The following is a 14,644-nucleotide window of genomic DNA, read 5'->3' on the forward strand; positions in this document are numbered from 1 at the left end:
ATATTTGTGTGTGTATGTAGCTATGTATATTGGAATGGAAATACCTGATACTTACTGTGATGTTCCTTTCCTGGCTCATCCTCATGTCAGCATATTCCGGCCTCCTTGACCCCCAGGACCACTTCGAACAAACCCATAAAAGAAAAATGACTAACGTTCACTAACAAGACTAGTGAAAGGACACCAGGGATGTCACAGTATGCTGACACGAAGATGAGCCAGGAAAGCAAAATTAAGGTAAGTATCAGGTAACAATTTTCCATATTCCTGGCTCACCTCATATCAGCATACTGCGGGAATTAACTAGTTAAAAAACCCCAGGGAGGGAAGAGATAATATAATCAAATCAACAGACCATAATATGCTGCTCATAAAAAGAAAACTTTATTGCCAAGCTGAAGACACGACGGAGGAACCGAAAGAATGCCATGAAGAATGCCATTTGGGCGAATGCCGCATCCAGCTTGTAATGCTGGACAAAGGTATTCCAGGAGCGCCCCTGGCAGTGCTACAGATGTCTTCGAGTCACACCTTGGCATACGAAGCCCAGGAAGCTGATACACCCCTAGCAGAATGGGCCTACACTTTAGCCGGAGGAGTTAAGCCCTGCTTGGTGTATGTTGATGTAATGCTGGACAAAGGTATTCCAGGAGCGCCCCCTGGCAGTGCTACAGATGTCTTCGAGTCACACCTTGGCATACGAAGCCCAGGAAGCTGATACACCCCTAGCAGAATGGGCCTACACTTTAGCCGGAGGAGTTAAGCCCTGCTTGGTGTATGTTGATGTAATTACAGTTTGAATCCAAGAGGCTAAAATTCTGCTTCAAGCTAGAAAACCTTTCTTTGGCCTGCCTGGCACAGTGAAGAGACTGTTTGCCTTTCTAATACTTCTTGTTTTTGTAAGGTATGTCAAAATTTAATTCACCAAGTCCAAGAAACCTCAAAAAGCTTCCTGAGGAGTTGTAGATTCTACTCGAAAGACTGGGAGAACTGCTTCCCAATTTGTATGAATGGCCAAAGCCACCATAAGAAACTCCGGGGAAGGACATAAAATGACTTTGTCCAGAAGAAGGATACAATAATGGCTCTGTAAAGGATAAGGCTAATAGCTCGTCTGGCCGAAGTAATGGCAGTTCAGGAACCACAGGGAGCAGGTTTCCAAAGGAATGAAAGGTGCTAGGACAAGAGATTTTAATACCAAATCTAAATCCCATGAGGGAAACGAAGCTCTTTTTGGAGGATGTAATCTGACTTCTGCCTGCATACAACGTTTCCCCAAGGAGTTATCTGCCCACTTAATTTCAGTAAAACAAGATAAGGCTGAAATTTGCATTTTCAGCGAATTATAGGCCATGCCACTATCCAGAGCTGACTGTAAAAAATCTAGAACCTCAGGCAACTGTGGACAATAGGCCGAAAAATGCTTTTCTTCTGCAAAATGAAGGAGCTTAGCCTACATTCTACCATATGTATTGTTAGTATTAGACTTTCTGGATTTGAAAAGTGTAGAAATCACTTGCTGTGAAAAGTCTTGATTCTTTAATCTCCCCGATTCAGCAGCCAAGCTACTAGATTAAGTCAGGACGGGTTTGGATATTGCCAATGGCTTTGAAATAGAAGATCCCGTCTCACTGGGAATAATAGAGATGGAGCCAAACTCATGCTCAGCAGAAGCGGAAACCAAAGCCTTCTCGGCCAATATGGCAGGATGACTGTGGCGTGAACAGACTTTCAATTAATTTTCTGAAGAACTTATAGAGACATTGGGATCGGTGGAAAGACATAAACAAATGGGAAAGTCCAAGCTTTTGCGAATGCATCCTGCGCTAAGGTTTCTTGGAATCTGTATCTGGAGAGAAAAATTGGCAATTTTGCATTCCCTGGTGTTGCCATTAAATCTCTTTCTGGGTTTTTCCCACTTCTTGATGACAGGAAAGAGGTATTTGTTGTTCAAATCTCATTCACCATTGTTTGGGAACACTCTGCTGAGCATGTGACTCCGCCCAAGCAAATGTCTCGGCTGATATGGTGAGGGGAGGAAAGCTCTTGGTTCCACCTTGTGTGGTTACAAAGGACACTGCTCTCTTGTTGTCCATCAAAACTTTGACGCACTAGTCCTGTAGGTCTTGGAAGGCTTGAAGAGTGAGAAGGGTAGCTTTCAGCTCCAACCAGTTTGATCTCCGAGGCACAGGTTCCTGCCAGTGTCCTTGCACCTGATGACCTAGGCAATGAGCCCCTCAGCCCGGGAAACTGGAATCTGAAGTAAGAATGATCCAGCCTCCAGGGTTGATAAGCATGCCCATCAACAGATGGGAGGAAGCCAACCACCACATCAGGTCTAGCCGGATTGGCAGAGGAAAGGTGATTTTCTGATCCAACAACACTTAATTCCACTGTTGAAGGAAAGACATCTGAATCCTCCTCATGAATTAAGCTTAACATAGAGATTGATCATATTTGGTAATTAAAATGGATGCCTAACTAAGTTACTAATCAGAATGTAGGTTAATCAATTATTTTCTGATTAATTCATTCAACAATTTTCTGTTATCATTCTCTTCTTTTACAGTTTGGAAGATAATATTCTGACAGACAGTTCCTGCCCCCACTTAGTGTCTGGAATAAGAAATAACCAGACACTGAAGAGACTTCAGCTGAATAGGAACAATCTGGAGGGTCCTCATTTCAGGGATGTGATGGAAGCTCTGACAACAAGCCGGATAGAGGATTTAGAGTAAGTATAACAGGACTGAATAAAATATTAATTTATTGAGTTTACATCCACAACATGTAAACATATGATATCTTATTGAAACTTTGATTGCGTTTCCAGAGGGACACAATTGGGTTGATTTACTAAAGGCAAACAGGCTATTCTTTTTGCAAGGGGAATTTTCGCTTAGCTTGGTAAATGAGGTGAAGATCTGCCACCTTCCAACATCCAATCATGTGCAAGTAAAAACCAAGCTGAGTGGAAATTCCCTTCCAATATAAACAGCATATTTGCCTTTAGTAAATTCACACCAGTGTGTGTGTGTGAGTGTGGCCCCACATATGGAAACAAAACATATATAGTGTGACATAAGGAAAGGAGAAGTCATCGAGGGGGGCGATATATTTCCCCTCGCTTTCTATCCTATGTACAGGAATAGCGGAACCCAGACCAGGTTTTCAGGTTGACTTTGGGTCTGAATAATCCAGCTCGGGTTTTGTGTCTCTCACCTGGATTGTTAATTGCTTATCCAGGTGAGATAAAAAGGGAAGGCTGAAGCATGATGTTGCTCTGGCCTGGGACTCAGACAGCATTCTGAGAGAGCTACAAGTTGATGGTTGTGAGGAAAAGGTTGCTGAAAGTACTTTTGTTTTGTGAGGTGGCTGAGATAAGCTCACCCCCTGGTAGAGAGGAAACCTGCCTGTTTAGTCAGAGCCTGAAAGGCAAGGATTTGTTTTCTGATTTATTTTTGTTTTATTGCAACCTTTTAAATAAAAACTGACTGCAAATCAGATAAAAGAAGGACTTTGAGGCCTGGACTACATTTTTCCCAGGGAAGGTGATCCCCCATTTGAGCTATACCCCACAATAGTTATATATGATTAATAGGGCTGGTAATGATTAAAATTTTCATGTTCGATTAATCGAAATTTTTTTTAATCGATTAATTGATTAAGATTAATTATAACGCACATACAGATCCAACTACATTGGCCTATACACATACAGCACAGCAATGAAGTAATAAAATGAACTAGGATCACACTAATCCAGCACGTTATTAATCTCACGTGCCCCACTCAATATGGCCGCCGCTTGAGTGGGGCAACTCAGAATAATAACATGCTGGATTAGTGTGATCCTAGTTCATTTTATTACTTTGTTGCTGTGCTGTATGTGTATAGGCCAATGCCTTGGCTGGCGCTCGTGCAGAAAGTTTCTTGGGCAAACTCACCGGCCCAAGTGGCTCCGTCGGCTAACGAAGGGGGAAGGAGTCCGGTGACGTCACCGGATTCCTTCCTCCTTCCCTTCGTTAGCCGTCACGGACATTGACGTCACCGGACTCCTCCCCCCTTCCCTTCGTTAGCTGACGGAGCCACTTGGGGAAGGGGGGAGGAGTCAGGTGACGTCGATGGCCGTGACATCACCGGATCGCTGACGGGACTCCCGGAAGCCGGCGGAGAGGTGAGTGTGTTCATTAGCGATCAAAATAATTTTAATCGATCAAAAAGTTTAACGATTAATCGAGAAATTAATCTTTAATTTCCACAGCCCTAATGATTAAGTATGGTTCTATATGATATTGATTAACATACGTTACCAGGCAACTGAAGATGCCTGTCAAAATTAAAAAGGTGCATGTTCCCCCGAGCTTCCTGCCCCAGAGAGGAAGTTCTTAAAGCTGAACTCCAGCTCTACCTTTACTTCCCTAACACTTGTAGCAAGTCCTCTCCTGTCTTGAAACTGATTACTCTCAAGTCCCTGCAAACTTGCATCTCCACAATATAACCTCTTAAAGATGCAGCAGCTATCTTGAGCCCACTTTCATTTCCTGCCTGAATGACTCATATCATTCAACATCCCCGGCATCCCTTTAGATGTTCTTGCAACCAGAGACAAGCGATCAACAGACTGCACAGCTAAAGTCTGCATCACCTAGTGGCCAGCAGGGAGAAGAATGTACATTTAAAGGTATCCCGGGGATGTGAACTTTCATATAATCCTTTTGAAAAACATCCGAATCAGAATGCTGTGATGTTTACAGGAGGCTGCCGGCCCCCAAACCCATTGCAAAGAGCATCAGAGAGATGCAGTGATGAAATCACTGGTCCCCCAAACGGGTATTTCTTGAAAAATAAAATTATTTTATATTGCATGTTGATCACAGGGAAGTGGGGGGGGGGAACATGGGAAGGTATTTCCAATTCAGCTTTAAATTAACGAGAGCTGTTTGGCCCTAAGGTGCATTTTATGTTAAACATGGACATTTGCCTTGTATATACTGTAAATAGGGCAGCACAGTGGTGTAGTGGTGAGCACTTCTGCCTTGAAGGTCTGGGGGTCCCTGGTTCAAATCTTGGTCAGTGCACTATCTGCAAGGAGTTTGCATGTTCTCCCTGTGCTTGTGTGGGGTTTCCTCCTACATTTCAAAGACATGCTGGTAGGTTAATGGACTCCTATCTAAATTGGCCCCTGTATGTATGCATGTGAGATATGGACCTTAGATTGTAAGCTCCTTGAGGTCAGGGACTGATGTGAATATCCAGCTATGTAAATTGTCGGTGCTAAATACCTGTAATAGATAAAGAACACACAGTCTACCTTAATAGCACCTGTAATCTGTATCCCAGCAATTATCCTCTCCCCTGAAGATCCCATTTCCTGAGCCTAGGAATATGCAGATCAGGTTCTCAACTACGGCCTTATAAAACAAAGGAATATAATATATCTTAATCTGTACACCCCTACCTAATAGGCACTGCTTGGAACCTCCCTTTTTTGTTATTATACATATTTCTGATCAAGGCCACACAGACATCCCAAACGGAAGATATAGCCATAAGTTCTTTTTGTAATTCTTGATACATTCGAGCCAGTTTAGGACTTCTGTCATGTCGTTTCTACTGTATCTGTCCCCGCTGGGGAAATTCTCCTTCTCTGTTTAGGTAAATATTGTCCAAATGTACCTATAAAAATGCCCAATGAAGTATATTTCCTTCTAGTCATGTAACTGATAAATAAAATAATTTCCTGTTAGATAAATACAATTTCAAACAATTTTTGCTAATGTTCCCTTCAGTTTGAACGGTAACAATCTGACAGACAGTTCCTGCCCCGACATGGCATCTGGAATAAGAAATAACCAGACACTGAGGAGACTGGACCTGTCCGATAACCATCTAGATGGTCCTCATTTCGGCGAACTGATGGAAGCTCTGACAACAAGCCGGATAGAGGAATTAGAGTGAGTATAACAGGACTGACTGAGACAATAATATTCTGGGGTACTATTACTCCCGCTGTTAGCCTTGAAGGAGCACTATTCTTCACAGTAACATCAACAATGAGTGGTTCTATCACGTACCTGACTGGAGACTCAGCTGAGAAGGGGGCTGCCCGTGCACCTCTCATCCCACACCTGGATGTAATGACAGGGGATGTAAGGACAGGGTGAAGCACTGGTGGCTGGCCGGTTGTTGAGGAGGCGCTTGAGTGCGTTGGACCAGCTGGTGAATCGGCAAGATGACACCGGGACCTCTTGAAACCAGAGCAGGCAATGGGTGTGAGGCCAACGGAGCACTGGCTGGATGTAGTTGCTCAGGGTACTGATGGAGCGATCCACTAAGTGGCAGACCAGGAGCGAAGTCATGTTCAAGCTGAGGTCATACACAGGGAGCCAAATCTTGAGGTGGCCGAAACACAGATCAGGAGCAGGGTCCAGAAACGTAAGCCAGGATCATACATAGGAGATCAGAGAGCAGAGCTACCGAATCAGGAGGAGGAAGCGGAGTCAATTGGTCACAAGCCGGGTTCATACACAGGTGATCAGAGAGCAGAGGTACAGAATCCGGAGGAGAAAGTGGAGTCAATTGGTCACAAGCCGGGTTCATACACAGGAAGTCAGGATACAAGAACAAAGTACAGGGCACACAGGCACTAGCTGAAGACTGGGCATTGCTTCATGTCTGTTTGTATATGATAGTGTGCACGCTAATGAGCATGCACCTGTACGCTAACGAGCACGCTTCTGCACGCTCATGTGCGTGCGCTATTGCACATAAACGTTCCCATACGCGCGCATTCACATGCTAAAGCGCGTTTTAGATTGAGCAATGGATTGCATACTTGTGTGCGTGCACGTTTTTGGGCAGGAGCCCATCTGCAGGTAAGTCTCTTACAGGTTCCAGGGACATATGTACAAATTTGGATTTCCTATCACTTTCTGTCTCAGTGACAATGGTCACCAGGGCAACAGTGATGATAAATCTCCGCAGCTGGAACATTACATCGAACTGGTTACTACCACAGCCAAAATAGAAAAGTTTAGGATATAGATATGCTTTAACATTCTTCTCTTTTTCTACAGTTTGCATAATAATCACCTGACAGACAGTTCGTGCCCCGACCTGGCATCTGGAATAAGAAACAACAAGACACTATGGAAACTTGACTTGTCTAGAAACCGTCTGGAGGGTCCTCGTTTTGGTGATCTTATGGCAGCTGTGGGAACAAGTCAGATACAGGAATTATGGTGAGTAAAACGGGATTTACTGATACGATCATTTACTGAAACCAATGTATGGGCTTGTCGCACTGTGTCACTCCCTCTGTGTCATGTTGTGGGATCTCTTCATTATTGTATGTAGGTAAGGAGCATTTATCAGAAGAGATTCATAGAAACGTTTGTAAAGAGATACAGAGGACCCACCCTCCCTTCATACAGCCTCTCTTTTCTATCTGGAATATGCACACCATATTGATGACGGAAGAAAGCCATAAGGAATCTTATCCCATTGTACATCACAAATCAGCATTCCATCCATATCTTAGATAAGAAGAAAAAAGAGGCACTCACTGCTTTTTCTTACTTTCCATTGCCTTCAGATTCCACAAGGATAAAAAGAGTCTCCATTGGGCCATAGTCCTCTTTTAACCTGCCTTTGAGGCACTATTTCTATCATTGACACCATCGTTGGGGCACTATTCATCTTTCTGACACTAATGATCGAGCACTATTCCCCCACCTGACCTCAACAATGGGGCACTTTTTATCCCACAGACACCAACAATGGGGCACTTTTTATCCCACAGACACCAGCAATGGGGCACTTTTTATCCCACAGACACCAACAATGGGGCACTTTTTATCCCACAGACACCAACAATTGGACACTTTTTATCCCACAGACACCAGCAATGAGGCACTTTTTATCCCACAGACACCAGCAATGGGGCACTTTTATCCCACAGACACCGACAATGGGGCACTTTTTATCCCACAGACACCAACAATGGGGCATCTTTTATCCCACAGACACCAGCAATGGGGCACTTTCTATCCCACAGACACCAGCAATGGGGCATTTATTCTTCCCACTATAATGATTAATAGGGCACTATTGCTTCCATTGACAAAACGATAGAGCACATTTCCTTCCACTGATGGCACGTATGAGGTACAATTCCTGCCTGTGACATACAAGGTTTGGGCATAGTTCCTCCCACTAACACCCACGACTCATCACTATTCCTTCCACTGACATCAACAATGGGGCATTATTCCTCCTCCCATTCACCACAACTGCTAGGTCCCTTTTTTACTTCCTCTGACCACCAAGCCTTGGGCACAGTCTGGCCCCCCTAAAGTATGGAGAACATAAACCTGGCCCTTTGGGTTCAGAGTAAGATAGATTGGAGAATACGTTGACTCTATGGCTGGGATTTGGGAAGCCGCTCATAGATTCCTTCCTTTTTCCCTACCTTTTTCTATCTTTTAACACTTTTGTCCACCCTCTTCTTATTCTTATTGCTCTGCTTTTTCTTCATGTTCTCCTTTTCATGTGGTTCTACCCGAGTTGAAACTTTGAATTTAAATGCCATAGGAGTACAGGGGGTAACCTCCTATCAGACTTTTCTTTTTTGCCTTTCAATGATTGCTGTCTTTCATGCAGATGTCAGGTATATGCTTTATCACCTCTGTTCATACCCTGTTTCCCCAAAAATAAGACCTACCCCGAAAATAAGACCTAGTGTGTGTTTTTTGAGCCAAAAAAAATATAAGACAGTGTCTTATTTTCGGGGAAACACGGTATGTGCATTGACTTACGCCAGTTGTCCTGTATTTACAGACATGTGTTTGAGGGCCCCAATATAAATTGAATGAAACATGGGGAGATAAATACATTTTTTTCTTCTGGTAACATTATTCTCTTCTTCTACAGTTTTTTCGACAATCACCTGACAGACAGATCCTGCCCCGACCTGGCATCTGGAATAGAAGATAACCAGACACTGACAAAACTTCATCTGTCTAAGAACAATCTGGGGGGTCCACATTTCAAGGATCTGATGAAAGCTCTGACAACAACAAAGAAAATATGGGAATTGCTGTGAGTAAGAGGACTGACTAACACAATACTTTTCCTTAACCTATTTTTGTAATAGTCCAATTTGCTCCAACAGGGAAAAAATTCTTCCTGACCAGCTGAGACAATTGGACACTTAGAAAAATCTATGGTGTTATATCTTAAAACAACCGGCTCTATATACTGTACCTAATAATAGGCCGCTATATTCTGTGCATATAGAATACAACAGCCATCCTTTAATAAACTGTACGTATATGCAAAATTGTTTATTTTTGGATAAAGTTTGGAAAGGCTAGACCCTCTGTCTTTGGTGATTCACTCTCTTTATTTTCCATGGTGACCATGATCACCAGAAGAGAAAATAAAGGGAAATTCAAGATTTTACAGTTGTTACCACAATTATAGATGAGAGGAAATCTTCCAATGGAGACACCTGTTTGGGTGTCTAAGAGGGGAATATCCCTATCATTGTAGAGATTTTCACTCACTTCCGGTTGTGTCTTTGGGACCAGAAATGAAGGAAAATCTCCATCCAATAGGAAACAAACATAGAAATAATATGGGTTATAACTAGGGATGCACCTATACCGGTTTTTCAGTAACGATATTTTTTTTCCTGTACTCGCCGATACCGAATACCGATCCTGGAAGTCCCTTTAAGGAAGCCAGGTGGCGTGTAATGACTTGCCACCTGGCTTCCTGATTAGGGATCAGGGAAGCCGGCATTCTAGACAACCAGGAAGCCGGGCGCCGTGTAAAGACTAGTTGCCTGGCTTCCTGATTGGTCGATAAGCTGGCCAATCAGGAAGCCGGGCAACGAGTCATTACAAGGCGTCTGGCTTCCTGATTGGCTGGGAAGTCGGCTCCATGTAGGTTTAATAATCATTCAGAATAGTATGTCATGTTATTAGTAACTGATCACTGGAAACAGAAATGCAAAAACCTAATTGGAAATTACTCTTTTTTGTGACAGATTGTGGGGCACTGTGCTGACAGATGAACATGCACCATTATTGGTGTCACTGAGTGAAATGAAAACCCTCAGACGCCTATATCTTAATACTAACAGGCTTTCAAATGCCTCTTACGACCACATGCGGGATCTTATAATGAAATCACCATGCCTGAATGAAATTCGGTATGTATAACGCAGACCAATAACTACAGGACAATGTTATGAGGAGTTTATATTTATAGATCTGTTTATGTTCTATTACCTTACAGACATCTTTCATCCCTCTGTTATTCTTTTATTATTATTATTATACAGGATTTATATACCGCCAACAGTTTGCGCAGCACTTTACAATATAAGGAAGACATTACAATCGCAATATAATTCAAGACAAGATGGAGGGAGGGCTTACAATGTAAAAGGGAGGAAGAAGTGATACATGAGGAGGTAGCTGTGTGGGGATGAATGGTTGAGTGGTTAGGTTGGGAAGAGATGAGTCTTTAGGAATCGCCTAAAGGCAGTCAGAGTCGGAGATAGATGGACAGGTTGGGGTAGAGAGTTCCATAGGATGGAAGAGACTCTCGTGAAGTCCTGGAGGCGAGCATGGGAGGAGTTGATGAGGGAGCTGGAAAGCAGGAGGTCTTGTGAAGAGCGGAGGGGCGGTTAGGGTGATACTTTGAGACAAGGTTTGAGATATAGCCGGGGCCAGAGTTTTGGATGGCTTTGTAAGTGGTTGTTAATATTTTGAATTGTATCCTTTGGGCTATTGGAAGCCAGTGGAGGGATTGGCACAGAGGGGTTGCAGACACTGAGCGGTTAGTTAGGTGAATGAGTCTGGCAGCTGCATTCATGATAGACTGAAGGGGGGATAGCCTGTGTAGAGGTAGGCCAATGAGGAGGGATTTGCAATAGTTGCAATAGTCAAGACGATAGATGAGTTTTGTGGTTTTATTGGTGAGGAAGAGGCTTATTTTGGAGATGTTACGAAGGTGAAGGCGGCAGGATTTGGATAGTGATTGGATGTGGGGAATAAAGGTGAGGTCCGAGTCAAGGTACCTTGTACCTTGGCATGGGGGCAGGGATAGTTGTGTTAATAATAATAATAACAGTCCCAACAATGAACCTTGGGGTACACCACTAAAATCTCTTACCCATCTGACTAGAAGACAAATGACCAATGAGGCTAAATATCTCCTGTTTTATAGCATAACATCACCCATCAGCCTCTATAGGGCTGTGTCACCTGATAGTTATTAAAGCTCTACAATACAGTGAGAGCATTCTGCTGAGATCTGATGACCACATATACACCTTCTTCTAGGATCGGTGACAATTTGATGTCAACTGAAGTAGCAGAAGAACTAAAAAAACTGGAAGAGCTCCGGCCAGGACTGAAGGTGGATTTATAATCAAAGGAGGATTTGTTCAGCATTTCTGCAGCTGTGAATGGAGCCAGGACATCGGTCTGGATGATGACAATGGAATTTAGAGATGTACCTACATAGTCAAAAAGGATAATAATCAATCATATTTGTAACCATGCATAGTATAAGTGAAGTTTTAACATAAAATATTTCAAGCAATGTAAGGGGTGAAGCAGTGGTCTCAAAGTACCGGCCCGCGTGCCAGTTGCAGCCCGCGAGCTGGTACTATGTGCCCCGCAGCCAGCTCACAAGTCTGGTACGCGGTCGTGGACCTTACTAATCGCCACTAGATCACCAGGAATCGATGATCATGGCTCACAGCCTCCTCCCTGCAACAAGGTAAGCAGGAGAGGGGGCTGTGTGCAGGAGTTGACATGCAACTGCTGTCACCTAATCATTAACTTGAATGGGTAACAGCGGCCGCTTCTAAACGCCAGATTAGGGATTCCTGCTGCAGGAATACGCAAGTATCTGATGCAGGAAAGCCTAATCGCATCTAAACCTACAGATATGAATGGGGCCTTATTGTGTGTGTATTGTGGTCCGCAGTACCATATCGCATATTGTAAAAAGAAATGTTTAAAGTATAACATTTTGCGAACGGCCCCCATGGGAGAAAAACATTTGTCGAGTGGCCCTCCAGGGAATTGAGTTTGAGACCCCTGGGTTAAAGGAACAATTCAATCAAACATAAAAATGTTGTATTCAAATTAACCCGCGGTGCAGCCCCTGCTTGTTCAGTGGTTTGAATTGTGATCTGGCTCGCCTCTTTGTTAGGTAAATTCTCCTGTAACGCCATAGAAGATCCAGTACAAGTAAGAAATAGAAATCTCCTGCCATGGTTCCTGGCTTTACTCCTAACCTTGGAAATATGCATGTCCTTGTCCTTAACACCAGAGAGAGGAAGTTGACTGTAATGGTGGGGCAACAGTTCAGATCTGGGGACTTAAAGTGCAACCCCAATACCAAAGCTACGTAAATTGCTCCCTTTTTGCAGTGTAAATGTAGCTATACAAGATGTTTTAAATTAAGGATGCACTGAAATTTCCGCCACCAAAACAAAGTACCATCTTTTGGCTGAAATTGTGGTGCATCCGTGATTTCTCTCCTCCTCGCTGGACGCTGCTCTGTCCCCTCTGACACAGAGCAGCGTCCAGTGGGGAGGAGAGAAACTGTCAGGAGGCCGAGCAAGGTGGGAAGGAGAGCGCTGTCATTGGCCGGCGGGTAACAGGAGGCCGGGCTCTCCTTCCGCCACACCTCGCTTGGCCTCCTGGCTTGTGACTGATCATGATGGAGAGCAGTGTGGTGGAGGAGTCAGCTGTCACTGGAGGCTGAGTTGGTAGTGAGGGGGAGGAGTCAGCTGTGATAGGAGACCGAGCTCTGCTCCCCGCAATGCCGGCTTAGCCTCCTGTGACAGCGAGTCAGGATGGAGAGCAGTTTGCAAGCAGTCAGTGATCAGTGATCGCTGAGTGTGTGTAAATAATTGAGGACATAGCATGTTTACTGTGTCCCCAATTATGAATGAATGGGAAGTGCTCTACATCACTTCCTGTTCATTCATGATTATGGACATAGTAAACATACTATCTCCACAGGTTATGAATGAACAGGATTCCTGTTCATTCATAACAGGGGCTGCAAAAAGAGATTGAGTCCTAATATTTCCCTAAAGCCCCCAACAGTAAACAAAATTAAAATATTTAATAAACAAAATGATAATAATAATACATTAAAATAAAATATTTAAAGAAATCAAAAAAATAAATAATTTTCAATTTCGGTTTCAGCCTGACAATTTTTTAGTTTCGGTCAGAAAATTCAATTTCGGTGCACCTCTATTTTAAATAGTGTAAGTAAATCTCATAAATGCCTGTTGAACCTTCCAGGTTCTGTGAATGCTGAGGCCTTCTTTATTAGGGTGACCATCAGCTCCCAATGTTGCCAGGTGATGGTCACCCTCCTGTGTGCAGAGCTTTTATTAAATCTTTTGGAGTCAGTGTCCCCTACTGGTTGACTGACATCTGCTCTGACCATTTAGCACCTGAAAATGGGACTTCCTGTAACTTACTTTTGCAGAACAGCTTGTAACCATGTAAGGACCTTGGACGTAGGAGATATGCCCTAAAAACCTTCAACAAAGTTTCTAGGGCATATTTCCTATGTCCTGCTCCTCTCCTCTATTACTGACTTTTAAAATGCAGCCACTCCTGTGTAAATGGACATTTTGCAGATAATCTGTGAGTGTTATTGAGTAAAAACAAGTATAACTATTGTTACATTGTATTTGTTATTTCATTCATATGTAGATCAAAACTGTGACCTCTAATCTGCATCCGTTGTAGCAACTTTACAAATAAAAAAAAAATATATATATATATATACTGTGTCTGTGGTTGCCACCTTTTCTTCAAGTGAAACCCGAACCCGCCAGCGCCGCGCATGGCAATTTTTTTGGGGCACGGGGGGAGAATATAGAGAGAGTGAGGAGAGGCAGCCAGGATACTCAGTAAGGACTACAGCAATACATTATGCAGCAATACAAAATAATATGAAGCTATATATTTTGTGTTGTTCTGGGTTGGCGCCCTGATGACTCCAGGTGGCTTGGTGGCCTGTGCGGCTCTCAGGTGTACTATGTGCACTCTCAAGTGGGCTATGAGGCTCTCAAGTGGGCTATGTGGCTCTCAGGTGTACTATGTGCACTCTCAGTTGGGCTATGAGGCTCTCAAGTGGGCTATGCAGCTCTCAGGTGTACTATGTGCACTCTCAGGTGGGCTATGAGGCTCTCAAGTGGGCTATGTGGCTCTCAGGTGTACTATGTGCACTCTCAGGTGGGCTATGATGCTCTCATGTGGGCTATGCGGCTCTCAAGTGGGCTGTGCGGCTCTCAAGTGGGCTGTGCGGCTCCCAGGTGTACTATGTGCACTCTCAAGTGGGCTATAAGGGCTCTCAAGTGGGCTATGTGGCTCTCAGGTGTACTATGTGCACTCTCAGGTGGGCTATGAGGCTCTCAAGTGGGCCATGTGGCTCTCGGGTGTACTATGTGCACTCTCAGGTGGGCTATGAGGCTCTCAAGTGGGCAATGCGGCTCTTTAGGTGGGCTCAATCAGCCAGCAAGCGCCGCAGATATATGAAAAAAAATCTAAATAAAATAAGTACTAAAATCTGAAATATATACAAAAAA

The 14,644-nt window shown here is 43.7% G+C and overlaps 1 protein-coding gene across 1 annotated transcript in view; it reads left to right on the forward strand.

Annotated features, from left to right (window-relative positions):
• LOC108795011 (NACHT, LRR and PYD domains-containing protein 3-like) overlaps positions 1–718 on the forward strand; it is a 16,263-nt gene extending 15,545 nt beyond the window's left edge. The window contains exon 7 of the mRNA XM_018566178.1: positions 379–718. Coding sequence (XP_018421680.1) covers positions 379–718 — 340 coding nt within the window. The remainder of the gene's footprint in view (positions 1–378) is intronic.
• The last annotated feature ends 13,926 nt before the right edge of the window (positions 719–14,644 follow it).

Source organism: Nanorana parkeri, unplaced genomic scaffold, assembly GCF_000935625.1.
Source record: "Nanorana parkeri isolate BGI_ZX_2015 unplaced genomic scaffold, ASM93562v1 scaffold923, whole genome shotgun sequence".
Classification (NCBI taxonomy): domain Eukaryota; kingdom Metazoa; phylum Chordata; class Amphibia; order Anura; family Dicroglossidae; genus Nanorana; species Nanorana parkeri.